Source organism: Oncorhynchus nerka, linkage group LG7 (genome assembly GCF_034236695.1).
Source record: "Oncorhynchus nerka isolate Pitt River linkage group LG7, Oner_Uvic_2.0, whole genome shotgun sequence".
NCBI classification, from domain to species: domain Eukaryota; kingdom Metazoa; phylum Chordata; class Actinopteri; order Salmoniformes; family Salmonidae; genus Oncorhynchus; species Oncorhynchus nerka.
This window is the reverse complement of record NC_088402.1, coordinates 41679006-41706021: the sequence shown is the minus strand read 5'-3', so window position 1 is coordinate 41706021 and position 27016 is coordinate 41679006. Positions and strand designations below refer to the sequence as shown.

At 47.1% G+C, this 27016-nt stretch overlaps 1 protein-coding gene across 1 annotated transcript in view; it reads left to right on the top strand.

The window, feature by feature from the left end:
• Positions 1 to 27016, top strand: part of LOC135572643 (ephrin type-A receptor 7-like) — a 163931-nt gene that overhangs the window by 34767 nt on the left and 102148 nt on the right. Inside the window, exons 2-3 of the mRNA XM_065021066.1 lie at positions 4775 to 4839; positions 7645 to 8317. Coding sequence (XP_064877138.1) covers positions 4775 to 4839; positions 7645 to 8317 — 738 coding nt within the window. The remainder of the gene's footprint in view (positions 1 to 4774; positions 4840 to 7644; positions 8318 to 27016) is intronic.

Sequence of the window (27016 nt, the reverse complement as noted above, 5' to 3'; positions counted from 1 at the left end):
TGGTCCCACGTGGTCTGAGGTGAAGAAGCCGGGTGTGGAGGTCCTGGGCTGGCGTGGTTACACGTGGTCTGAGGTGAAGAAGCCGGGTGTGGAGGTCCTGGGCTGGCGTGGTTACACGTGGTCTGAGGTGAAGAAGCCGGGTGTGGAGGTCCTGGGCTGGCGTGGTCCCACGTGGTCTGAGGTGAAGAAGCCGGGTGTGGAGGTCCTGGGCTGGCGTGGTCTCACGTGGTCTGAGGTGAAGAAGCCGGGTGTGGAGGTTCTGGGCTGGCGTGGTCCCACGTGGTCTGAGGTGAAGAAGCCGGGTGTGGAGGTCCTGGGCTGGGGTGGTCCCACGTGGTCTGAGGTGAAGAAGCCGGGTGTGGAGGTCCTGGGCTGGGGTGGTCCCACGTGGTCTGAGGTGAAGAAGCCGGGTGTGGAGGTCCTGGGCTGGGGTGGTCCCACGTGGTCTGAGGTGAAGAAGCCGGGTGTGGAGGTCCTGGGCTGGCGTGGTCCCACGTGGTCTGAGGTGAAGAAGCCGGGTGTGGAAGTCCTGGGCTGGCGTGGTCCCACGTGGTCTGAGGTGAAGAAGCCGGGTGTGGAGGTCCTGGGCTGGCGTGGTTACACGTGGTCTGAGGTGAAGAAGCCGGGTGTGGAGGTCCTGGGCTGGCGTGGTCCCACGTGGTCTGAGGTGAAGAAGCCGGGTGTGGAGGTCCTGGGCTGGCGTGGTCCCACGTGGTCTGAGGTGAAGAAGCCGGGTGTGGAGGTCCTGGGCTGGCGTGGTCCCACGTGGTCTGAGGTGAAGAAGCCGGGTGTGGAAGTCCTGGGCTGGCGTGGTCCCACGTGGTCTGAGGTGAAGAAGCCGGGTGTGGAGGTCCTGGGCTGGCGTGGTTACACGTGGTCTGAGGTGAAGAAGCCGGGTGTGGAGGTCCTGGGCTGGCGTGGTCCCACGTGGTCTGAGGTGAAGAAGCCGGGTGTGGAGGTCCTGGGCTGGCGTGGTTACACGTGTTGTGAGGCCGGTTGGACGTACTGCTAAATGATCTAAATACTTGAGACACCTGTGGCATTGTGTTGTGTGAGAAACTGTAAAAAAAATTTAAAAAATAAGTGGCCTTTTATTGTCCCCAGCACAAGGTGCATCTGTGTAATGTTCATGCTGTTTATTCAGCTTCTTGAAATACCACACCTGTCAGGTGGCTGGATTATCTTGGCAAGGGAGAAATGCTCACTAACCGGGATGTAAACAAATGTGTGCACAAAAGTTGAGAGAAATAAGCTTTTGGGTGCGTATGAAACATTTCTGACATCTTTTATTTTGGCTCATGAAACATGGGACCAACACTTTACATGTTGCGTTCATATTTTTGTTCTGTGTGTGTATATCTATCTCTCTCCCTCTACTTCTTAGTGTCGTCCTATTAGAGGGATAATGTGTGGACAAAAGATCTCCCCCTGGGTCATTGGCCTGCCTATCCCAGTCTCCTCTCTGGCTGAGCCTCGGGCCTGCTGGTGTGGATGCAGCCTGATACATTGCTTGGGGGTTGCAGGGAGGACACTGGAACAACATGTGGATAATCCTCTCTATTGAACTTTATGGGGCTCATTTCATAATTCTCCCTTTCACTGGGACTCAGGAAGGGAATTATATATATAATGTGTGTGTGTGTGTGTGTGTGTGTGTGTGTGTGTGTGTGTGTGTGTGTGTGTGTGTGTGTGTGTGTGTGTGTAAGGAGATTAGCACTGGCACCAGCCTGCTGTCTGTTTCGTGGCTGCTCTTCCCACTCCTTTCAGATAAACACGCTGTCGTACACTCTTCAGTCTGTGGCTCTCACCACTGTAGTGAAATGTATTTGAAAGGCGAGCAACAGACACACACGCACAAACACACTATCGCTAATTAAATGGCAACACAAAGAAACATTTTACCTTTCACCCTTTTACACACCTACTGCCCTGCTAACAATTGCTGCCCCCGCCATTCTCTAGGAACCATTGTGGGAGAATATGTGCCTTCGCTCTATTCATTGAACAGTGTTCTGTTATAATCCTTCCATACAGCGCTCTCTCTTCCCTCATTCCATCCCTTTTGTCTTTACTTGCTAGCAATGTAGGGATATGAATTCAGTGTCAGTAAGGCCGAGTAACTCCAATTTCATCGCAAATGAGTAAACGATGCACAAGTGCCTTTTCAGGATGACGAAAGAGAGGCACTTACTTGCTAGATGGAACAAGGACTCTCTCCAGTTCATTTGTGTGTTTAGTACTAAATGCCCTTCTGTTGAATGCCAGGGCTGCCTGGCTCGTCACTGCTGCCGCTGGAGGAAAGGACAATTCCCTTTCACTTTGTACCTGAGACAAATAGGACTTCAACAAAGGACTTCCGTTGACGTCATAGACGCCAGTGTCCTCTTTCTGAAATGAACAGAATGAAAAGTTAGACTAACAGCTGTATGTTCCTTGCTTTGCTGCTTAGTTAAATTGCCGTCAAAGCGAGATTAGCAGTATTTTTCTCCGTTTCAAAAGGTTGTTTTATACTACCTGTCATAAATCTTCTGATCAAATGACTTTGTACATCTGACATTGTGTCATAACTCTGCGTTGACATTCATCACATCCTCTTTGAAGGACACTAGCCAGCCCCATTGGCACTGAATCAAAACCACAACGTTAAGATTCACGGCTGGACTCTGATATCCACATTGTCATAAACTAAATTATAGACAATTATTTATAAAATGATCCCCTGGAAATCTGTGTTTAGCTGTTGATATTGGTCACGGCCATTTCATTAGTCTCTCTCTCTCTCTCTCAAAGGACCATTAGCACGTCTAACTAGGGTGGGATTATTCTGATTAGTCATTGTGTGATCAGAACACTGACTTTCCATACGCACTGCTGACTGGGGCTTTCAGATCCCGTTGCCTTCGTTATTTAGTCGCTCTCTATCACACTCTGGCATCTGTCATTCTGATCCCTTTACTCTCTCTCCTCTCTCTCTCTCCCCTTCTTTTCTCTCTCTCTCTACCCTTCTTTTCTCTCTCTCTACCCCCTTCCCCCTTTTCTCTCTCTCTCTCTCTCTCTCTCGCTCTCTCTCTCTCTCCCCTTCTTTTCTCTCTCTCTCTACCCCCCTTCCCCCCTTTCTCTCTCTCCTCTCTCTCTCCCCTTCTTTTCTTTCTCTCTCTACCCCCCTTCCCCCTTTTCTCTCTCTCTCTCTCTCTCTCCCCTTTTTTCTCTCTCTCCCTTTTTTTCTCTTCCTCCCCCTTTTTTCTCTCCCTCCCCCTTTCTCTCTCTTTCTCTCTCTCTCTCTTTCTCTCTCTCTCTCTCTTTCTCTCTCTCTCCCTCTCTCCCATTTCTCTCTCTCCCTCCCTTTCTCTCTCTCTCTCCCTTTTTTTCTCTCCCTCCCCCCTTTCTCTCGCTCTCTCCCTGCTCTCTCCCTTACTCTCTTCTCTAATAGCGCTCTAAAATGTTGTGTGTTATCAGTGATAAACAGAGCCTGGCCCAGGGTGTAAAGAGTTCTCTCCAAGGATGTGGGGTCCAGGAAAATGTTCTGAGCACTGTCCAAGGTGCTGACGGGGCACATTATGCAAGCGCCTCCGTCAAAGGCTTCTAAATATCAGTGGGTTTTTATGGAAGCGCTGCTGTCCAAGATTCTGAAGTATCAGTGAAGACTTGCTATGGTTGCTATGTGTCATCCGGTATTAATATTATAGCTGCACTGTGCAAGGTTCTGTTGAATCCGAAAGAAACCGACGCTGCTGTAGTCAGGCTGCCTAAATGTTGGATGGGTACTGGAGGGCTGTCCAAGGTCCTGAAAAGCAGTTCTGTATGTAGGTTGTCATGGCTGACCATGTGCTGTCCAAGGTCCTGAAGCTGCAGCAGTGGCTGTGTTGCTGTCTAGTGTGCTGAACCACTGGCTCTAGCTGTTTGCTGTCCATGGTGCTGAAAGGAGTCTAGACTCTGGATACCCTTTGTGTCCTTAATGCCCCGGCTTGTTTTCTAGTAGCTGCTGTTGTTTAAAGTTACAGGATGAAAAACATGTTGTCCTACAAGCTTAGTTCCTGAACAGATGCTATCAATGCACTTATGAAAACACATTTGTATCACTTGGAAGTATTTTGGGATTAGCCAAATCTCCAATTTGTATGTGGGCTGTTATTACTTTAAGTGCAGCTATTCAAGAGTGTCATCACCTCATTTTCATCTGTGTTCTAAAGTTATGTCCAAGAGTCAATCTCAACTACAGTGGCTATTGCCCTCCTCCTTATTTCACAGAGAGGTGGTCTGGGCATCCTCTAGATTTGTAAGAAGTCTAGATGTTTGTAAGCACTCTATCATATCCACCGGTGATGTAATGCGCGTAATCGAGACTAGTGACTAAGCTGATCTACTTCATTCAGGAAACATGTAGAAAATAGACGTTTTGATGTCACATCCACTGGATTGGTGCAGTGAAACGTGTTGTTTTACAGGGTCAGCCATAGTAGTACTGCACCCCTGGAGCAAAATAGGGTTAAGTGCCTTGCTCAAGGGCACATGGACAGATTATTCACCTTGTCGGCTTCCTATGACTGTGACATGCGGTTGCTAATAGGAATGCCTCTGTAAGTCACTCTGGATAAGAGTGTCTGCTTACTGACTGAAATGCCTAATGCAACGGGACTGTGAGATGACGAATGGTGTTGGATTCTGACTTGACAGCATGGAACGACGTGCGTGCTGTTCTTCGACTGACCTAATGCTGTTCTCCCGCTTTCTTTTCCCTCTCTTTTCTGTCTCTTTCCCACCTTTTCTCTTCCAGTGGTCCTGCTGAACTCTAAAGAAACTCAGGCAGAGCTCGGCTGGACGTCGTACCCCTCCAATGGAGTGAGTGTACCAGTCCGTTGTGTACTTTGAATATACATGTTTTACCTGTGTGTGTGTGTGTGTGTGTGTGTGTGTGTGTGTGTGTGTGTGTGTGTGTGTGTGTGTGTGTGTGTGTGTGTGTGTGTGTGTCTGTGAGTGTGAGTGTGTGTGTGTGTGTGTGTTTGAATATACATGTTTTACCTGTGTGTGTGTGTGTGTGTGTGTGTGTGTGTGTGTCTGTGAGTGCGTGTGTGTGTGTGTGTCTGTGAGTGTGAGTGTGTGTGTTTGAATATACATGTTTTACCTGGGTGTGTGTGTGTGTGTCTGTGAGTGTGTGTGTGTGTGTGTGTGTGTGGGTGTGTGTGTGTGTCTGTGAGTGTGTGTGTGTGCGCGTGTGTGTGTGTGTGCGCGTGTGTGTGTGTGTGTGTGTCTGTGTGTGTGTGTGTGTGTGTGTGTGTGTGTGTGTGTGTGTGTGTGTGTGTGTGTGTGTGTGTGTGTGTGTGTGTGTCTGTGAGTCAGTGTGCGAGTGCATGTTTGAATGTATGTGCCTATGCATATGTGAATAGGTGTGCGTGCCAGTGTACATCTACACACTTTGTGTCATGGAGTAGTCCAGCTTGCTTCTAACTGAGAACAGCCCCCCCCCCCCCCCCAGTGGGCACAGTTCCAGGGAGCATGCTGCCCAAATGGACTGTTAGTGGACAGCTGGCCCCACCTCTCTGCCCCTCTGCGCTCCTCCCTCCCTCCCCCTCCATTCATTCTGCCTCTCTCTGTCCCTCCCTGAACAGAACAGAGCCGAGCTCATCACTGCACGCGAATCAATGGTCTAATCCTGGACAGGACGTCCCTGCGCCCACCGTCCAGACACACACACAGCCACATAAATTGTCCCTTCCGCTATCGATTTTGGCTTGTAAAAACCACACGCCAACTTATGAATGATGGATAATAGCCAGTGGCGGGAGGTTTTTAAAAAAAAAGAATGACTGAAGATGAAGTGGTTTTTGAAGTCACCGGCTCCCCATTTATCTTCCACTCATAGGTTTTATCAGTACAATACAAGACACTGGAGGATTTATTATGCTCTTAATGAATCGATGGAGCTTGTAAAAGAGGCCACATGCTAAGTTCTGAAGCCGAAATGAATGGACTTGGTCCAGTTCATATAACACAGTCAGACTGCTTTAGGACATTTTGAAAGTCATTCATACCCGTCTGTCACCAAAACCACAAGACGTAGGCTTAGATAAACCACCCAGTCCCATGTTGTAGCTCCAACCACAGTATGTTCATATGACGTATGCCACGTAGAAGATTCACAGGCATGCGTGCATGTATTTTGGCGTATGGCTGGTCCCGGTAATCAAACCCACTATCCTAGCGTTTGCAAGCTCCGTGCTCTACCGACTGAGCTACAGAGGACCACAAGCTGACCACAAGTTGACCACAAGTCACAGATCGAAAGCTAAATGTGTCCCGTGGATATACCACGGCACCACTGAAGCCAGCTCCCCTTTTAGGATGAAAGCGTGTCTGAGTCATGTTGTGGCTGTGTCACCACGTAGACTTAGCAGCACCATACTGTGACCAGATGGGTAATTATAACCAATGAACTGCTTCTTCAACTGGTTCTCCAGTGTAAAAGGTCGATCTCCGTATCAGCCCTGACATCGGTTAATGTGAACGTCAGGCTTAACATTTCATCACCGCTCACAAATTGAAGACCTCGTATTTTTCCCGACGGACTGCGACGTGTTCCTGTGCAGCGACGCCATGAGTTGTGCCTGGGGGTGGCGGGAGGCGTGCGTGGTGGGAGGAGCCTAGCGCTCCAGCACCACGTTCACCAGGCGTCTCCCCTCTCATTCGTTAGGATTTAAACGCCCAAACTGATCTCAGATCAGCGTTCCTTACCCTCGAGGCTTCGTGAATATAGACCCTCGCCCCTAGTTGGGATGAATGGCCATAGACAGGGTTTTGCCTGACCGTGCGATCTAACCCAGGAACATCTCCCTGACTATTGTGACGTCAATTAAACGATACACAATACAGAATCCTGATGGATATATTTCAACGTGTTCATTTGTTTGGCGAATGCAGAGTCCCGCTAGAGTATTTAGCAGAGCTTGTCCGTCGCTCGTTCAGCACGGATGGTGAGTCAATTTCACCTGCAGTCCAGAATGACGACGGCCATGTGGGCACATCTCCCCTCCCATCTGTTCTTTATTTACCCAGTTCATTCTGGACGTGGCAGCCATTTGCATTTTCCCTCCCCGTAGTGTCAGTGGGCGGCTGTGAGCTGCTTTACAGCTATATAGTCTCTGTGGAGGCCCCCGCCACTGTAATTAGTCTCTCTGTGTGGAGATTGAGACACACACACACACATACACACTCTGGTGGCTCATTTACTCCTTCTCAATATCATGTGTGGGTTTGTGTCTGCGGAGACACATGAACACACACACACACACTCTGAGGCTTGTTTACTCCTCCTTACACTCTCTCTCTCTCTCTCTCTCTCTCTCTCTCTCTCTCTCTCTCTCTCTCCCTCTCTCTCTCTCTCTCTCTCTCTCTTTGTTTACTCCTCTAGGACTGAAACCCTGGTACCAGACAGAAACCCACACATGATATTTACATGTACCCTGTCTGGGTTATAATGTCTTTCAGATGACCCTCACCAGCTCCTGTGTTTGTCTGTCCCTCTTCCCTCCTTCCAATACCTCTGTCACACCCACTATCCATTACTCTCGCGCTCTCTTTCTGCCTCCCCTCATCCCTCCTTTTATCTCTCTCCCTCTCTCATACCTCCTCTCCTCACCATCTCCCCAGTGGGAGGAGATCAGTGGCGTGGATGAGAAGTACAAGCCCATCAGGACCTACCAGGTGTGTAACGTGATGGAGCCGGCGCTGCAGAACAACTGGCTGCAGACGGGCTGGGTGGCGCGGCGCGGCGGCCAGCGCATCTTCGTGGAGCTGCAGTTCACGCTGCGCGACTGCAACAGCATCCCGGGCGTGGCGGGCACCTGCAAGGAGACCTTCAACCTGCTCTACGTGGAGTCGGACAAAGACCTGGGCCGGGTGACCCGCGAGGAGCGCTACACCAAGATCGACACCATCGCCGCCGACGAGAGCTTCACGCAGGGCGACCTGGGCGAGAGGAAGATGAAGCTCAACACGGAGGTGCGGGAGATCGGACATCTGAACCGGAAAGGGTTCCACCTGGCGTTCCAGGACGTGGGGGCGTGCGTGGCCTTGGTGGCGGTGCGGGTGTACTACAAGCGCTGCCTGGCCACGGTGCAGAACCTGGCTGTGTTTTCCGATACGGTTGCCGAGGCGGCGTTCGCCACCCTGGTGGAAGTCAGGGGAGCCTGCGTCAACAATTCCGAGGTGGACACGGACAGCCCTCCCAGGATGCACTGCAGCGCCGAAGGGGAGTGGCTGGTGCCCATCGGGAAGTGCAGCTGTTCAGCGGGTTACGAGGAGGGCCACAGCAGCTGTGAAGGTAAGAAGAGAGGGATGGAAGGATTTATGTAAAGGGAATGAGAGGAGGAAGGAGAGGCTGGAAACAAATGAATGGCAGGGGACAGTGTTCTTGCCTAGTTAAATAAGATATTTAAGTAAGTAATCACTAGAAATATTCCGTTTTTGACTTCAATCAGTTCTGTCTGACTGTTTGAGACATTCCATCGACAACCTGTAATCATGTTTGAGGGCAGACAACATTACATTGTGAAGGGAAGTGGGTGAGACGGTGTTGTGAGTAGGATGAGTCAGGCACTGCACTGTCCTCAGGTAGTCATTGTATTCAACAAGACAGCATTTTGTAATATTGATGACTGTAGCGAATTGCTTTGAGAATGTGGCACGTGGGCAGTTCACGGCCAACTAACACACACACACACACCCCCGCACACGGCCAGTGTAAAGGCAGTGGGAGATGTGAGCGTCAACTTTCATATCCCATCTTGTGTCTTTGTGCGAATAGCCCACTGAGCGAGAGAGACTGAGAGCGAGAGACAGAGAGAGCGAGAGAGAGTGAGAGACAGAGAGAGCGAGAGACAGAGAGAGCGAGAGACAGAGAGAGCGAGAGACAGAGAGAGCGTGAGACAGAGAGAGCGAGAGACAGAGAGAGCGAGAGACAGAGAGAGCGAGAGACAGAGAGAGCGAGAGACAGAGAGAGCGAGAGACAGAGAGAGACAGAGAGAGCGAGAGACAGAGAGAGCGAGAGACAGAGAGAGCGAGAGACAGAGAGACCGAGAGAGACCGAGAGAGACCGAGAGAGCGAGAAACAGAGAGCGAGAGACTGAGAGAGCGAGAGACTGAGAGAGCGAGAGAGAGACAGAGTGAGCGAGAGAGACAGAGTGAGCGAGAGAGAGACAGAGTGAGCGAGAGAGAGACAGAGTGAGCGAGAGAGATACTGACTGAGCGAGAGACTGAGTGAGAGAGAGAGAGGGAGACTGAGAGAGAAGGAGTCTGAGTAAGTCTGAGTGAGAGAGAGAGAGGGACAGAGAGAGAGAGTGAGAGACTGAGTGAGAGACAGAGACTGAGTGAGAGAGAGAGACTGAGTGAGAGAGAGAGAGAGAAAAAAAAATACTGAGGACAAAGTGTTACTGGTTTACTGAGAAGAGTCCCTCAGGGCTGACTGGCTTGGATTTTCCTGGTAGAATATGAGTGGTTGTGACTGTATGGACTTAATGCCTGTTCCAAGAATGGTGTATTATTTGGGGGTGTTTTACAGGGAGTTAGCAGCTAGCAGTACAGACAGACAGAGAGAGAGGCTAGCAGTACAGACAGAGAGAGAGAGAGGCTAGCAGTACAGACAGGGAGAGAGAAGCTAGCAGATCAGACAGACAGAGAGAGAGCGAGGCTCCTCTCTCTCTCTCTCTCTCTGTCTGTACTGCTAGTCTCTCTCTCTCTCTGTCTCGACTGCTAGCCTCTCTCTCTCTCGGTCTGTCTGTTCTGCTAGCCTCTCTCTCTCTCTCTCTCTGTCTTTACTGCTAGCTTCTCTCTCTGTCTGTACTGCTAGCCTCTCTCTCTGTCTGTACTGCTAGCCTCTCTCTCTGTCTGTACTGCTAGCCTCTCTCTCTGTCTGTACTGCTAGCCTCTCTCTCTGTCTGTACTGCTAGCCTCTCTCTCTGTCTGTACTGCTAGCCTCTCTCTATGTCTGATCTGCTAGCCTCTCTCTCTCTATGTCTGATCTGCTAGCCTCTCTTTCTCTATCTCTCTCTGTCTGATATGCTAGCCTCTCTCTCTCTCTCTCTCTCTCTCTGATCTGCTAGCATCTCTCTCTCTCTCTCTCTCTCTCTCTGATCTGCTAGCATCTCTCTCTCTCTCTCTCTCTCTGTCTGTACTGCTAGCCTCTCTCTCTCTCTCTCTATGTCTGATCTGCTAGCCTCTCTTTCTCTCTGTCTGATCTGCTAGCCTCTCTCTCTCTGTCTCTCCCTGTCTCTCTCTGTCTGATCTGCTAGCCTCTCTCTCTCTCTCTCTCTCTCATCTGCTAGCCTCTCTCTCTCTCTCTGTCTGTACTGATAGCCTCTCTCTCTGTCTGTCTGATCTGCTAGCCTCTCTCTCTGTCAACAGACAGACCGAGAGAGAGAGAGAGAGAGAGGCTAGCAGTACAGACAGAGAGAGAGAGAGAGAGGCTAGCAGTACAGACAGATAGAGAGAGAGAGACTAGCAGAACAGACAGACAGAAAGAGAGAGGCTAGCAGTACAGACAGAGAGAGAGGCTAGCAGTACAGACAGAGAGAGATAGAGATAGAGAGGCTAGCAATAGAGACAGAGAGAGAGAGAGAGGCTAGCAGTACAGACAGAGAGAGGCTAGCAGTACAGACAGAGAGAGAGAGAGAGGCTAGCAGTACAGACAGAGAGAGAGAGAGAGGCTAGCAGTACAGACAGAGAGAGAGAGGCTCGTAGTCGAGAGAGAGAGTGGCTTGCAGTCGAGACAGAGATAGAGAGAGAGAGAGGCTAGCAGTAGAGACAGAGAGAGAGAGGCTCGTAGTCGAGAGAGAGAGTGGCTTGCAGTCGAGACAGAGATAGAGAGAGAGAGAGGCTATCAGTACAGATAGAGAGAGAGAGAGAGGCTAGCAGTACAGACAGAGAGAGAGAGAGAGAGGCTAGCAGTACAGACAGAGAGAGAGAGGCTCGTAGTCGAGAGAGAGAGTGGCTTGCAGTCGAGACAGAGATAGAGAGAGAGAGAGGCTAGCAGTAGAGACAGAGAGAGAGAGAGAGAGAGAGGCTAGCAGTAGAGACAGAGAGAGAGAGCGAGGATAGCAGTAGAGACAGAGAGAGAGGCTAGCAGTAGAGAGCGAGAGAGAGAGAGGCTAGCTGTACAGAGAGAGAGAGAGAGAGAGAGAGAGAGGCTAGCAGTACAGACAGAGAGAGAGAGGCTAGCAGAACAGACAGAGAGAGAGAGAGAGAGATGCTAGCAGTACAGACAGACAGACAGAGAGAGGCTAGCAGTACAGACAGAGAGAGAGAGAGGCTAGTAGAACAGACAGAGAGAGAGAGACTAGCTGTACAGACAGAGAGCGAGAGAGAGGCTAGCAGTACAGACAGAGAGAGAGAGAGGCTAGTAGAACAGACAGAGAGAGAGAGAGACTAGCTGTACAGACAGAGAGCGAGAGAGAGAGAGAGAGAGAGAGAGAGGCTCGTAGTCGAGAGAGAGAGTGGCTTGCAGTCGACACAGAGATAGAGAGAGAGAGAGGCTAGCAGTAGAGACAGAGAGAGAGAGAGAGAGAGAGGCTAGCAGTAGAGACAGAGAGAGAGAGCGAGGATAGCAGTAGAGACAGAGAGAGAGGCTAGCAGTAGAGAGCGAGAGAGAGAGAGGCTAGCAGTACAGACAGAGAGAGAGAGAGGCTAGTAGAACAGACAGAGAGAGAGAGACTAGCTGTACAGACAGAGAGCGAGAGAGAGGCTAGCAGTACAGACAGAGAGAGAGAGAGGCTAGTAGAACAGACAGACAGAGAGAGAGGCTAGCAGTACAGACAGAGAGAGAGAGGCTAGCAGTACAGACAGAGAGAGAGAGAGGCTAGCAGAACAGACAGAGAGAGAGAGAGGGAGAGAGAGAGGCTAGCAGTACAGACACACAGACAGAGAGAGAGGCTAGCAGTACATACAGAGAGAGAGGGAACAGCATTGTGATAGAGCGAGAGCTCTCTCCTCGTTGGGACTGTAGCGGGCGATTGGCCTTGTCAGTCCCCATCAGTGGCAGCCCCAGTGGAGTACTGCTCTATTCTGTGTTAATGGCATGAATATGCAGAGACAGCAGTCCCCCACCACTCCCACGGGCCCCCAGCACCAGCACTATTGATCAGCCGTAATGCTCCACTAAACTGAGGAATTAGGCTGGGAATCAACACGCACTGGCACACACACACACAGCAGCCTCTTCTCATGTTTTATTTTGTGTGTGTAGGGGGGCTTCTCTATATGAGAGAGTGGGCTTCTTGCCTGTGTCTGTGTGTGTGTTTGTGTGCGTGCCTGTGTGTGTTAGCGTGTGTGTGTTTGTGTGCGTGCCTGTGTGTGTGTGTGCACGCGCTAGCATGCCTGTGTGTGTGTTTGTACCCCACCTCTTTAAGGAATACCTAGGATAGGATAAAGTAATCCTTCTCACCCCTCCCCCCCCTTAAAAGATTTAGATGCACTATTGTAAAGTGGCTGCTCCACTGGATGTCATAAGGTGAATGCACCAATTTGTAAGTCGCTCTGGATAAGAGCGTCTGCTAAATGACTTAAATGTAAATGTAATGTTTGTGTGCGTGCCTGTGTGTGTTAGCGTGTGTGTGTTTGTGTGCGTGCCTGTGTGTGTACGCGCTAGCAGGCCTGTGTGTGTGTGTGCACGCTAGCATGCCTGTGTGTGTTTGTGTGCGCGCTTGTGTGTGTTAGCGTGTGTGTGTTTGTGTGCGTGCCTGTGTGTGTGTGTGCACGCTAGCATGCCTGTGTGTGTGTTTGTGTGCGCGCTTGTGTGTGTTAGCGTGTGTGTGTTTGTGTGCGTGCCTGTGTGTGTGTGTGCGCGCTAGCATGCCTGTGTGTGTGTTTGTGTGCGTGCCTGTGTGTTAGCGTGTGTGTGTGTGTTTGTGTGCGTGCCTGTGTGTGTTAGCGTGTGTGTGCTCTTGTAATTCTCCTGTTTTTAATGGAGGCTAGGTGCTGTAACTGACTTGGTTATAATTACAGTGACGGTAGCTGAAGCGGGTCCTCTTGTCGCAATCTCTTCGCCCCATACTCTGTACTCTGTACTCTGCTCTACAGCCGGAGGCCTATTTACTTACACACTTTCTCACTCCCCAGAGTACTCCCTAAGAGTTCACACTTCATATCTAGTGTGCTGCCGACTTCCTCAAACACCTCTGGGTTACAGAGACCCCCTCTCCTAGTCTCCCCCCTCACCACCTCACCTCCTTCATCTCCCCCCTTGGGTTTCTCTCTCTCCTCTTCCCTGTCTCGTTTCTCGTAGTCCCTCTCTCACATCCCATCTTTCCTCTCCCCTGGTCCCACTCGCTCTTCACTCTTAGCCCCGCCCTCATTCCTCCATCTCTCTCCCTCGTTCCTCCATCTCTCTCCCTCGTTCCTCCTCCTCTCTCCCTCGTTCCTCCTCCTCTCTCCCTCGTTCCTCCATCTCTCTCCCTCGTTCCTCCTCCTCTCTCCCTCGTTCCTCCTCCTCTCTCCCTCGTTCCTTCTCCTCTCTCCCCGTTCCTCCTCCTCTCTCCCTCGTTCCTCCTCCTCTCTCCCTCGTTCCTCCTCCTCTCTCCCTCGTTCCGCCTCCTCTCTCCCTCGTTCCGCCTCCTCTCTCCCTCGTTCCGCCTCCTCTCTCCCTCGTTCCTCCTCCTCTCTCCCTCGTTCCTTCTCCTCTCTCCCTCGTTCCTCCTCCTCTCACCCCCGTTCCTCCTCCTCTCTCCCCCGTTCCTCCTCCACTCTCCCCCGTTCCTCCTCCTCTCTCCCTCGTTCCTCCTCCCCTCTCCCTCGTTCCTCCTCCTCTCTCCCTCGTTCCTCTGCTGGCTCCGTATTGCAGGGTGAGACCCGGGTGAGTCAGGTTAATGGCCGTAGATTTTGGGAGGCCAAGAGACACCATTGTGGGCTAGTGCCGGCGAGTGGCCGTGTGTTTGTTAGCGCTGCACCTCAGTCGCTCTCCCTCCTACTTGTCCTCTCTGTACCTCTGTCGCTCTCCCTCCTACTTGTCCTCTCTGTACCTCTGTCGCTCTCCCTCCTACTTGTCCTCTCTGTACCTCTGTCGCTCTGCCTCCTAATTGTCCTCTCTGTACCTCTGTTGCTCCCCCTCCTAATTGTCCTCTCTGTACCTCTGTCGCTCTCCCTCCTACTTGTCCTCTCTGTACCTCTGTCGCGCTGCCTCCTAATTGTCCTCTCTGTACCTCTGTCGCTCTCCCTCCTAATTGTCCTCTCTGTACCTCTGTCGCTCTCCCTCCTACTTGTCCTCTCTGTACCTCTGTCGCTCTCCCTCCTAATTGTCCTCTCTGTACCTCTGTCGCTCTCCCTCCTAATTGTCCTCTCTGTACCTCTGTCGCTCTCCCTCCTAATTGTCCTCTCTGTACCTCTGTCGCTCTGCCTCCTAATTGTCCTCTCTGTACCTCTGTCACTCTCCCTCCTAATTGTCCTCTCTGTACCTCTGTCGCTCTCCCTCCTAATTGTCCTCTCTGTACCTCTGTCGCTCTCCCTCCTAATTGTCCTCTCTGTACCTCTGTCGCTCTCCCTCCTAATTGTCCTCTCTGTACCTCTGTCGCTCTGCCTCCTAATTGTCCTCTCTGTACCTCTGTCGTTCTCCCTCCTAATTGTCCTCTCTGTACCTCTGTCGCTCTCCCTCCTAATTGTCCTCTCTGTACCTCTGTCGCTCTCCCTCCTAATTGTCCTCTCTGTACCTCTGTCGCTCTCCCTCCTAATTGTCCTCTCTGTACCTCTGTCGCTCTCCCTCCTACTTGTCCTCTCTGTACCTCTGTCGCTCTCCCTCCTAATTGTCCTCTCTGTACCTCTGTCGCTCTCCCTCCTAATTGTCCTCTCTGTACCTCTGTCGCTCTCCCTCCTAATTGTCCTCTCTGTACCTCTGTCGCTCTCCCTCCTAATTGTCCTCTCTGTACCTCTGTCGCTCTCCCTCCTAATTGTCCTCTCTGTACCTCTGTCGCTCTCCCTCCTAATTGTCCTCTCTGTACCTCTGTCGCTCTCCCTCCTAATTGTCCTCTCTGTACCTCTGTCGCTCTCCCTCCTAATTGTCCTCTCTGTACCTCTGTCGCTCTCCCTCCTACTTGTCCTCTCTGTACCTCTGTCGCTCTCCCTCCTAATTGTCCTCTCTGTACCTCTGTCGCTCTCCCTCCTACTTGTCCTCTCTGTACCTCTGTCGCTCTCCCTCCTACTTGTCCTCTCTGTACCTCTGTCGCTCTCCCTCCTAATTGTCCTCTCTGTACCTCTGTCGCTCTCCCTCCTACTTGTCCTCTCTGTACCTCTGTCGCTCTCCCTCCTACTTGTCCTCTCTGTACCTCTGTCGCTCTCCCTCCTACTTGTCCTCTCTGTACCTCCACCTCTTTCTCTCGTTTTTTTCCCGAACCCTCTCACTCTTTTCTCTGATTCTCTGATTTGATTTCTCTCTCTCTCTGGGCCTCCCCTGGCACAATGCCACCCTTTCCCATCTGTTGGAAGTCAGAAAGAGGGGTGGAGCCTCCCTCGCTCCCACTAATGTTCACTGTCTCTGCGCTCCATTTCATTAATTCACACACTGCCGGGAGAAAGACAAAACCCGCACCTTTTTAGTCCAGCATCTGATGTATTTAATTAGCCAGGCCATGAAGACGGCCTGCCGGTAACAGGCGCACGGACGAGCACACGGAGGGTCTTGAAATGGCTTGGCAGGTGGCACAGAATAAAAGAGAGTTGGAATGGGCCCAACCGAGGTTTCACCTTCAGCCCTCCTTTGCCTTCCTTCACCCGGGAGGAAGAAGAGGGAGAGGAAGGGAGCGCAGAAAGGAACAAAGGGGCTAGGAACCAGGGAAGTAGATGATATAGAGGAGGGGGGGGGGGGAGAGGTAACGATGGAAGAGGATTCGATTTTTATTTGAGAAGGAAGAGGGGCGGGAAATGCCTTTCTTGTTCTTCCGTCCAACAGGTGTTACTACTGCAGAAAGTGGTCTGTGACTCCAGCGCTTCCCACAGTTCTCACTCTTGATACGCGCGGGAAACTGTGGCGCGCGGGGAAACCCCGGCAGCGTTGCAGTTCCTGACACAAACCGGTGCGCCCGGCGCCGACTACCATGGCCTGTTCAAAGGCCACAAACATCTGTTCTCTTGCCCGTTCTCCCTCTGAATGGCGCACATACACAACCTGTGTCTCAATGCTGAAACATCCTTCTTTAACCTGTCTCCTTCATCCACACTGATTGAAGTGGGTTTAATAAGTGACATCAATAAGGCATCATAGTTTTACCTGGCCAGTCTGTCATGGAAAGAGCAGGTGTTCCTATCAATTAGTCAAATGTATTTATAAAGCCCTTCGTACATCAGCTGATGTCTCAAAGTGCTGTACAGAAACCCAGCCTAAAACCCCAATCAGCAAGCAACGGAGGTGTAGAACCACGTTCCTAATGTTTTGCACACTCAAGGTAGACTAGTTTCATAAATTGAACAATTCTATCATGATTTAGGACATATTTACAGGTTCCATTTCGCTAATGATCAGGTAAATGGCTACAGTGTGTTGTATGAAGAACGTTCATCGCGGTTTTAAAGTTGATCTCACAAGTTTTCTTTGTACCTGAAACGATTTCAACGGAAAGAGATGATCCAGGTGTTCGATACGTTAAATCACTAGATAAATGTTCGGACTGATTTTGCGTGTGTGTGTGTGGTGAGTGTGTGGGTGTGTGTGGAGAGTGTGTGTGTGTGTGTGGGGGGATGTGTGTGTGTGTGTGTGTGTGTGTGTGTGTGTGTGGAGAGTGTGTGTGGGGGGATTGTGTGTGTGTGTGTGTGTGTGGAGAGTGTGTGTGTGTGGGGGGATTGTGTGTGTGTGTGTGTGGAGAGTGTGTGTGTGTGGGGGGGGGTTGTGTGTGTGTGTGTGGTGAGTGTGTGTGTGTGGGGGGGGGGTGTGCCTGTGTGTTTTGGGAGTTTGTGTGTGTGTGTGTGTGTGTGTGTGTGTGTGTGTGTCGCCAGGCTGCGTCTGGGTCTCTGCGCTCACAACTCTGCTAGGCTGCAGGGGTTTTTCTCTCCCAGCCCCCCTCACTGTGTAGGAAGGCTGCTCGGCCAGCTTGCCTTGGCACCGCTCTGACGCCTCGTTTTGTCGTCATTTGTCAACCCCACCCAAAGAAAATGGATGACATTTCCACAGACACCTGCGTCTCTCCTATGGCACACACACACACACACACACACACGTACTCACATACACACACTCACTTACTCACTCACTCACACACACACAGAGATGGACGACTCGTACACATTACACACATACGTACGCACAAACACAATGGCACATATGCATGCACAGACTCTGGCTTACTACCACACTGACTAACATGCACAAGCTGTCCTTAACTCACTCCATCTGTTTCTGTTTCTGTTTCTGTCTCTGTCATCTCTTGCCTGACACACACACACACACACACAGTATGCAGAGGTGTGTGTGTGTGTCATGATTGACACCCTGAGGGGAATGTTATCAGTCACAATTCCAGTGCGGTGCGGTATAAGGAGCACCTACCGAGCCCTCGGGTTATTGTGGGTCGGCTGTCACACTGAGAGATGGGGAGGGAGGGAGGGAGGAAAGCGAGAAGCTGAACACCTTAGGTGCTGTACTACCAATGTGACGGACTAGAGAAGCCCCCTCTACTCAGGTCTTCCTCCTCTCCCTCTTGTTCTCTTTTATCCTGCTTTCTCTTTCATGTCACGTGCGCCTCTTTTCTTTCCTCTACTTATATATTCTCCTCCCCTCCTCACTCTCACTCCCCCCTCTCTTCTCCCCTCTGGTGACCCCTGTGTCTAGTGTCGACTCCAGTCAGCAGCCAGTATCAGAAGGTCACCTCTCTCAAGGGGCTAGAGGGGCATACACAGCCAGGAGGGGGGGGTTAAATGTCTCCTCCCGCCCTACAGAGTGTACACTATCACTGTCCCCTCAGAGCCCCTGGCCCCCTAGTCTGATTCAGCTAGCCTCCAGAGTGAATGGGGTAATTCAAGTGTGTGTGTGTGTGTGTGTGTATGATGACTCTGCAACCCACCAACTCCAAAATCTGATTTTAAATTCCTGGAGAGACTCTCTGATACAGATGACTTGTACAATGCAGTTATCGCTGAGACACATACACACACCACATACACACCCAGGCAAACACACACCACATACACACCCAGGCAAACACACACCCACATACACACCCAGGCAAACACACATGACATACACACCCACATACACATACACACACGCCATACGCACCAACACACGCCGCCAGGCAAACACACACGACATACGCACCCACACACACACCCAGGCAAACACACACCACACCACATACACACCCACATACAGACCCAGGCAAACACACACGACATACACACCCACATACAGACCCAGGCAAACACACACGACAAAACACAGCCGCATGTCTACATGCTCAAACGCACGTCCTCTCTCCGATGGCTCAGCAGAGCGATGGTATCAGCCCCACACACTCTCACACGCTAATGTCTGACACCCTGTCTGTCTTTGTTTATCTCTGCTCACTGTTGTGGAGGCTGACACCGAACACCTGTCATCCATTACAATGTAAATGCACTGTTGAATGAGTTATTTCCACTTGGTATCATCCATCATATTGGGCCGGGTGTGTGCCTCAGTTGAGCTGGGATGGGTCGCTCTGAGCAGTGAACTGTTTCTATGTTTACACACACACACACACAAACACACACAGGGATGAAACACACACGTGCAGTACAGTCGTGGCCAAAAGTTTTGAGAATGACACAAATATTAATTTTCACAGTCTGCTGCCTCAGTTTGTATGATGGCAATTTGGATATACTCCAGAATGTTATGAAGAGTGATCAGATGAATTGCAATTAATTGCAAAGTCCCTCTTTGCCATGCAAATGAACTGAATCCCCCAAAACATTTCCACTGCATTTCAGCCCTGCCACAAAAGGACCAGCTGACATCATGTCAGTGATTCTCTCATTAACACAGGTGTGAATGTTGACGAGGACAAGGCTGGAGATCACTCTGTCATGCTGATTGAGTTTGAATAATAGACTGGAAGCTTAAAATGGAGGGTGGTGCTTGGAATCATTGCTCTTCCTCTGTCAACCATGGTTACCTGCAAGGTAACTCATGCCATCATCATTGCTTTGGACAAAAAAAAGGGCTTCACAGGCAAGGATATTGCTGCCAGTAAGATTGCACCTAAATCAACTATTTATCAGAACATCAAGAACTTCAAGGAGAGCGGTTCAATTGTTGTGAAGAATGCTTCAGGGCGCCCAAGAAAGTCCAGCAAGCGCCAGGACCGTCTCCTAAAGTTGATTCAGCTGCGGGATCGCGGCACCACCAGTACAGAGCTTGCTCAGGAATGGCAGCAGGCAGGTCTGAGTGCATCTGCACGCACAGTGAGGCGAAGACTTTGAGGATGGCCTGGTGTCAAGAAGGGCAGCAAATAAGCCACTTCTATCTAGGAACAACATCAGGGACATACTGATATTCTGCAAAAGGTACAGGGATTGGGCTGCTGAGGACTGGGGTAAACTCATTTTCTTTGATCAATCCCCTTTCCGATTGGTTGGGGCATCCGGAAAAAGCTTGTCCGGAGAAGACAAGGTGAGCGCTACCATCAGTCCTGTGTCATGCCAACAGTAAAGCATCCTGAGACTATTCATGTGTGGGGTTGCTTCTCAGCCAAGGGAGTGGGCTCACTCACAATTTTGCCAAAGAACACAGTCATGAATAAACAATGGTACCAACACATCCTCCGAGGGCAACTTCTCCCAACCATCCAGGAACAGTTTGGTGCCTTTTCCAGCATTATGGAGCACCTTGCCATAAGGAAAAAGTGATAACTAAGTGGCTCGGGGAACAAAACATCGATATTTTGGGTCCATGGTCAGGAAACTCCCCAGACCTTATTCCCATTGAGAACTTGTGGTCAATCCTCAAGAGGTGGGTGGACAAACAAGACCCCACAAATTCTAACAAACTCCAAGCATTGATTATGCAAGAATGGTGCCATCAGTCAGGATGTGTCCCAGAAGTTAATTGACAGCATGCCAGGGCGGATTGCAGAGGTCTTGAAAAAGAAGGGTCAACACTGCAAATATTGACTCTTTGCATCAACTTCATGTGATTGTCAATAAAAGCCTTTGACACTTGTGCTTGTAATTATACTTCAGTATTCCATAGTAACATCTGACAAAAGTATCTAAAGACACTGAAGCAGCAAACTTTGTGGATATTAATATTTTATGTTATTCTCAAACCATTTTGCCACAACTGTGAATTGCAAACACACACACACACACACACACACTCACACCCACACCCCAGTTCCTTCTTGCGGCCATCTCTGTATGTAGTGTGTCAGGGTTTGAACTAGTGCATGGCTGGGTGATGGATGGATGGTGTGTTCATGAACTCAACACTCCTCCCGAGATCAAGGTCCCCCAGTGTCCCTTAGAAAAACTGAGATGAAGGAGAGAGGGGTATAGAGGGATAGAGAAAGGACCCCCTGCTCGGAGGGAAGGTCATACTCGGTGGGGAGAGAGTCGGACGCACACTGTCACTCATGCTGTGCCAGGGACACACACACACACACACACACACACACTGTCCCTCATGCTGTGCCAGGGACACACACACTGTCCCTCATGCTGTGCGAGGGATGCACACACAGTGATGAACTCGGTTTGTCATTTCAGGTTGAAAACCACAAGGACTCCCGGACGTGCAACCAGGGTAGCTTGTGCCTGTCAAACACATTCATTTACACACCCACACTTGACCATTGATTCTGTGTTTACCACAGTGAATCCACTCGCACTTACACTGATGCCAGACATGACCGTAGACTTTTAGAGTGCCGTGACAGGCCACACGTTCGCTCGATTTACTGTTCCAATAGCCCAGCCCCCTCTGACTGACAGACAGACAGACAGACAGACATGCACCCAGACACACACACACCCCACTGCCCATCCAGCTCTAAAACACCAGCCCCCCCCTATAAATCCCTGGTGGTTTTACGAGACAGACAGGCTGGCAGACAGACAAACAGACAGACAGACAGACCTGGTAAACCGCTGAGCTGTAACTGGTGATAAAAGTGTTGAATGCTCCCCCCCCACACACACCCTGGGGGATAAAAGTGACCCAGGAAGAGCCATCCCTGTGGTGACTGGGCAGCCTATCCCAGCTCTAGATGCAGACGCTGGAGTCCCTTTGAGATACAACAACAACAACAAATCCCCAGGGTGGATTTGCGGGGACATTGGGATCGGTGGGTTGTATTGGGGACTAAAGCTGTGGTTGGTGTTTTGTGAGGACAGACTACCTGTCCCTGGGGGAGGGGATTGCTGAGGGTGGAGTGATGTCATCTGGAGGGTTTAGTTAGGGTGGGTAGACTGTCCCCAGGGCTGCCTGGAGGGACACAGTTCCCTATCCACACGCCACCTGTGATGGGCCAGCTGTTGGATCGTTACAGACCATGGTTACTGCCTCCTCCGTAAGGGTCCAGAGTATGGATGGTTGTGTGTTTCTGAATAATTCACTTCTTTTGGTGGCAATTTGACATAAGGTGTGTGAATGTGTGCATTAGGGCTGGGACGATACCAGTATTGCGATACTCGTTAGTATTGTGGCAAGGAAACGAAACGCGAAGCGGTTTTTAACTTCTTTAGGAAAACAGCCCCAATGTTGGAAACAAACATTATGTTGTCATCCAGTCACATTGATTTATTCTCAGCTATAGAACACAATATGTTACAACTATAGAACACAATATGTTACAGCTATAGAACACAATATGTTACAGCTATAGCACACAATATGTTACAGCTATAGCACACAATATGTTACAGCTATAGCACACAATATGTTACAGCTATAGCACACAATATGTTACAGCTATAGCACACAATATGTTACAGCTATAGAACCCAATATGTTACAGCTATAGAACCCAATATGTTACAGCTATAGAACCCAATATGTTACAGCTATAGAACCCAATATGTTACAGCTATAGAACCCAATATGTTACAGCTATAGAACCCAATATGTTACAGCTATAGAACCCAATATGTTACAGCTATAGAACCCAATATGTTACAGCTATAGAACCCAATATGTTACAGCTATAGAACCCAATATGTTACAGCTATAGAACCCAATATGTTACAGCTATAGAACCCAATATGTTACAGCTATAGAACCCAATATGTTACAGCTATAGAACCCAATATGTTACAGCTATAGAACCCAATATGTTACAGCTATAGAACACAATATGTTACAACTATAGAACACAATATGTTATAACTGTAGAACACAGTATGTTACAGCTATTGAACACAATATGTTAGAACTATAGCACACAATACGTTACAGCTATAGAACACAATATGTTATAACTATAGAACACAATATGTTAACTGTAGAACACAGTATGTTACAGCTATAGCACACAATATGTTATAACTATAGAACACAATGTGTTATAACTATAGAACACAATATGTTACAGCTATAGCACACAATATGTTACAGCTATAGAACACAATATGTTACAGCTATAGCACACAATATGTTACAGCTATAGAACACAATATGTTACAACTATAGAACACAATATGTTATAACTGTAGAACACTGTATGTTACAGCTATAGCACACAATATGTTACAGCTATAGAACACAATATGTTACAACTATAGAACACAATATGTTATAACTATAGAACACAATATGTTATAACTGTAGAACACTGTATGTTACAGCTATAGCACACAATATGTTACAGCTATAGAACACAATATGTCACAGCTATAGCACACAATATGTTACAGCTATAGAACACAATATGTTACAGCTATAGAACACAATATGTCACAGCTATAGAACACAATATGTTACTGCTATAGAACACAATATGTTACAGCTATAGAACACAATATGTTACAGCTATAGAACACAATATGGTACAGCTATAGAACACAATATGGTACAACTATAGAACACAATATGTTACTGCTATAGAACACAATATGTTACAGCTATAGAACACAATATGTTACAGCTATAGAACACAATATGTTACAACTATAGAACACAATATGTTATAACTATAGAACACAATATGTTATAACTGTAGAACACAATATGTTATAACTATAGAACACAATATGTTATAACTGTAGAACACAGTATGTTACAGCTATAGAACACAATATGTTACAGCTATAGAACACAATATGTTACAGCTATAGAACACAATATGTTACAGCTATAGAACACAATATGTTACAACTATAGAACACAATATGTTACAGCTATAGAACACAAAATGTTACAGCTATAGAACACTATGTTACAGCTATAGAACACAATATGTTACAGCAAAAGAACACAATATGTTACAACTATAGAACACAATATGTTACAACTATAGAACACAATATGTTATAACTATAGAACACAATATATTACAACTATAGAACACAATATGTTACAGCTATAGAACACAATATGTTACAACTATAGAACACAATATGTTACAGCTATAGAACACAAAATGTTACAGCTATAGAACACAATATATTACAGCTATAGAACACAATATGTTACAGCTATAGAACACAATATGTTACAGCTATAGAACACAATATGTTACAGCTATAGAACACAATATGTTACAGCTATAGAACACAATATTGTTACGATTAATGAGTGAAGAGGTGTGGAGTCAGGCGCAGAGAGTAAAAGGATGTGGGAAAAACACGCTTTAATGTCCAGGAAAAATAACATGAACAAAAGTAAGAAACAAAATATCAGAAATATTAACGGCAGCGCAAAACCCGAAAAATGCAAATAAAATCACTCTAACACAAAACAGACGAACAAGCCCGCACTAAACAGAAGCGGGCTGAACAAACTTATATAACCCCACCCTAACAACCAAACAAGAAACAGGTGATACCAATCAGACAAAACCAAACGAACACAGAACAAAGGATCGGTGATAGCTAGTAGACCGGCGACGACGACCGCCGGGCGCCACCCGAACAAGAAGGGGAGTCACCTTCGGTAATATTCGTGACAAATATGTTACAGCTATAGAACACAATATGTTACAGCTATAGAACACAATATGTTAGAACTATAGCACACAATACGTTACAGCTATAGAACACAATATGTTATAACTATAGAACACAATATGTTACAGCTATAGAACACAATATGTTATAACTATAGAACACAATATGTTACAACTATAGAACACAATATGTTATAACTATAGAACACAATACGTTACAGCTATAGAACACAATATGTTATAACTATAGAACACAATATGTTACTGCTATAGAACACAATATGTTACAACTATAGAACACAATATGTTACAACTATAGAACACAATATGTTATAACTATAGAACACAATATGTTACAGCTATAGAACACAATATGTTATAACTATAGAACACAATATGTTACAACTATAGAACACAATATGTTATAACTATATAACACAATATGTTATAACTGTAGAACACAATATGTTATAACTATAGAACACAATATGTTATAACTGTAGAACACAGTATGTTACAGCTATAGAACACAATATGTTACAGCTATAGAACACAATATGTTACAGCTATAGAACACAATATGTTACAGCTATAGAACACAATATGTTACAACTATAGAACACAATATGTTACAGCTATAGAACACAAAATGTTACAGCTATAGAACACTATGTTACAGCTATAGAACACAATATGTTACAGCAAAAGAACACAATATGTTACAACTATAGAACACAATATGTTACAACTATAGAACACAATATGTTATAACTATAGAACACAATATATTACAACTATAGAACACAATATGTTACAGCTATAGAACACAATATGTTACAACTATAGAACACAATATGTTACAGCTATAGAACACAAAATGTTACAGCTATAGAACACAATATATTACAGCTATAGAACACAATATGTTACAGCTATAGAACACAATATGTTACAGCTATAGAACACAATATGTTACAGCTATAGAACACAATATGTTACAGCTATAGAACACAATATTGTTACGATTAATGAGTGAAGAGGTGTGGAGTCAGGCGCAGAGAGTAAAAGGATGTGGGAAAAACACACTTTAATGTCCAGGAAAAATAACATGAACAAAAGTAAGAAACAAAATATCAGAAATATTAACGGCAGCGCAAAACCCGAAAATGCAAATAAAATCACTCTAACACAAAACAGACGAACAAGCCCGCACTAAACAGAAGCGGGCTGAACAAACTTATATAACCCCACCCTAACAACCAAACAAGAAACAGGTGATACCAATCAGACAAAACCAAACGAACACAGAACAAAGGATCGGTGATAGCTAGTAGACCGGCGACGACGACCGCCGGGCGCCACCCGAACAAGAAGGGGAGTCACCTTCGGTAATATTCGTGACAAATATGTTACAGCTATAGAACACAATATGTTACAGCTATAGAACACAATATGTTATCACTATAGAACACAATATGTTATAACTGTAGAACACAGTATGTTACAGCTATAGAACACAGTATGTTACAGCTATAGAACACAATATGTTATAACTGTAGAACACAGTATGTTACAGCTATAGAACACAGTATGTTACAGCTATAGAACATAATATGTTATAACTGTAGAACACAGTATGTTACAGCTATAGAACACAGTATGTTACAGCTTTAGAACACAATATGTTTTAACTGTAGAACACAGTATGTTACAGCTATAGAACACAATATGTTACAGCTATAGAACACAATATGTTACAGCTATAGAACACAATATGTTACAGCTATAGCACACAATATGTTACAGCTATAGAACACAATATGTTACAGCTATAGAACACAATATGTTACAGCTATAGAACACAATATGTTACAGCTATAGAACACAATATGTTACAGCTATAGAACACAATATGTTACAGCTATAGAACACAATATGTTACAACTATAGAACACAATATGTTACAGCTATAGAACACAATATGTTACAGCTATAGAACACAATATGTTACAGCTATAGAACACAATATGTTACAACTATAGAACACAATATGTTACAGCTATAGAACACAATATGTTACAGCTATAGAACACAATATGTTACAGCTATAGAACACAATATGTTACAGCTATAGAACACAATATGTTACAGCTATAGAACACAATATTGTTACGATTAATGAGTGAAGAGGTGTGGAGTCAGGCGCAGAGAGCAAAAGGATGTGGGAAAAACACGCTTTAATGTCCAGGAAAAATAACATGAACAAAAGTAAGAAACAAAATATCAGAAATATTAACGGCAGCGCAAAACCCGAAAATGCAAATAAAATCACTCTAACACAAAACAGACGAACAAGCCCGCACTAAACAGAAGCGGGCTGAACAAACTTATATAACCCCACCCTAACAACCAAACAAGAAACAGGTGATACCAATCAGACAAAACCAAACGAACACAGAACAAAGGATCGGTGATAGCTAGTAGACCGGCGACGACGACCGCGGGCGCCACCCGAACAAGAAGGGGAGTCACCTTCGGTAATATTCGTGACAAATATGTTACAGCTATAGAACACAATATGTTACAGCTATAGAACACAATATATTAGAACTATAGCACACAATACGTTACAGCTATAGAACACAATATGTTATAACTATAGAACACAATATGTTACTGCTATAGAACACAATATGTTATAACTATAGAACACAATATGTTACAACTATAGAACACAATATGTTATAACTATAGAACACAATACGTTACAGCTATAGAACACAATATGTTATAACTATAGAACACAATATGTTACTGCTATAGAACACAATATGTTATAACTATAGAACACAATATGTTACAGCTATAGAACACAATATGTTATAACTATAGAACACAATATGTTACAGCTA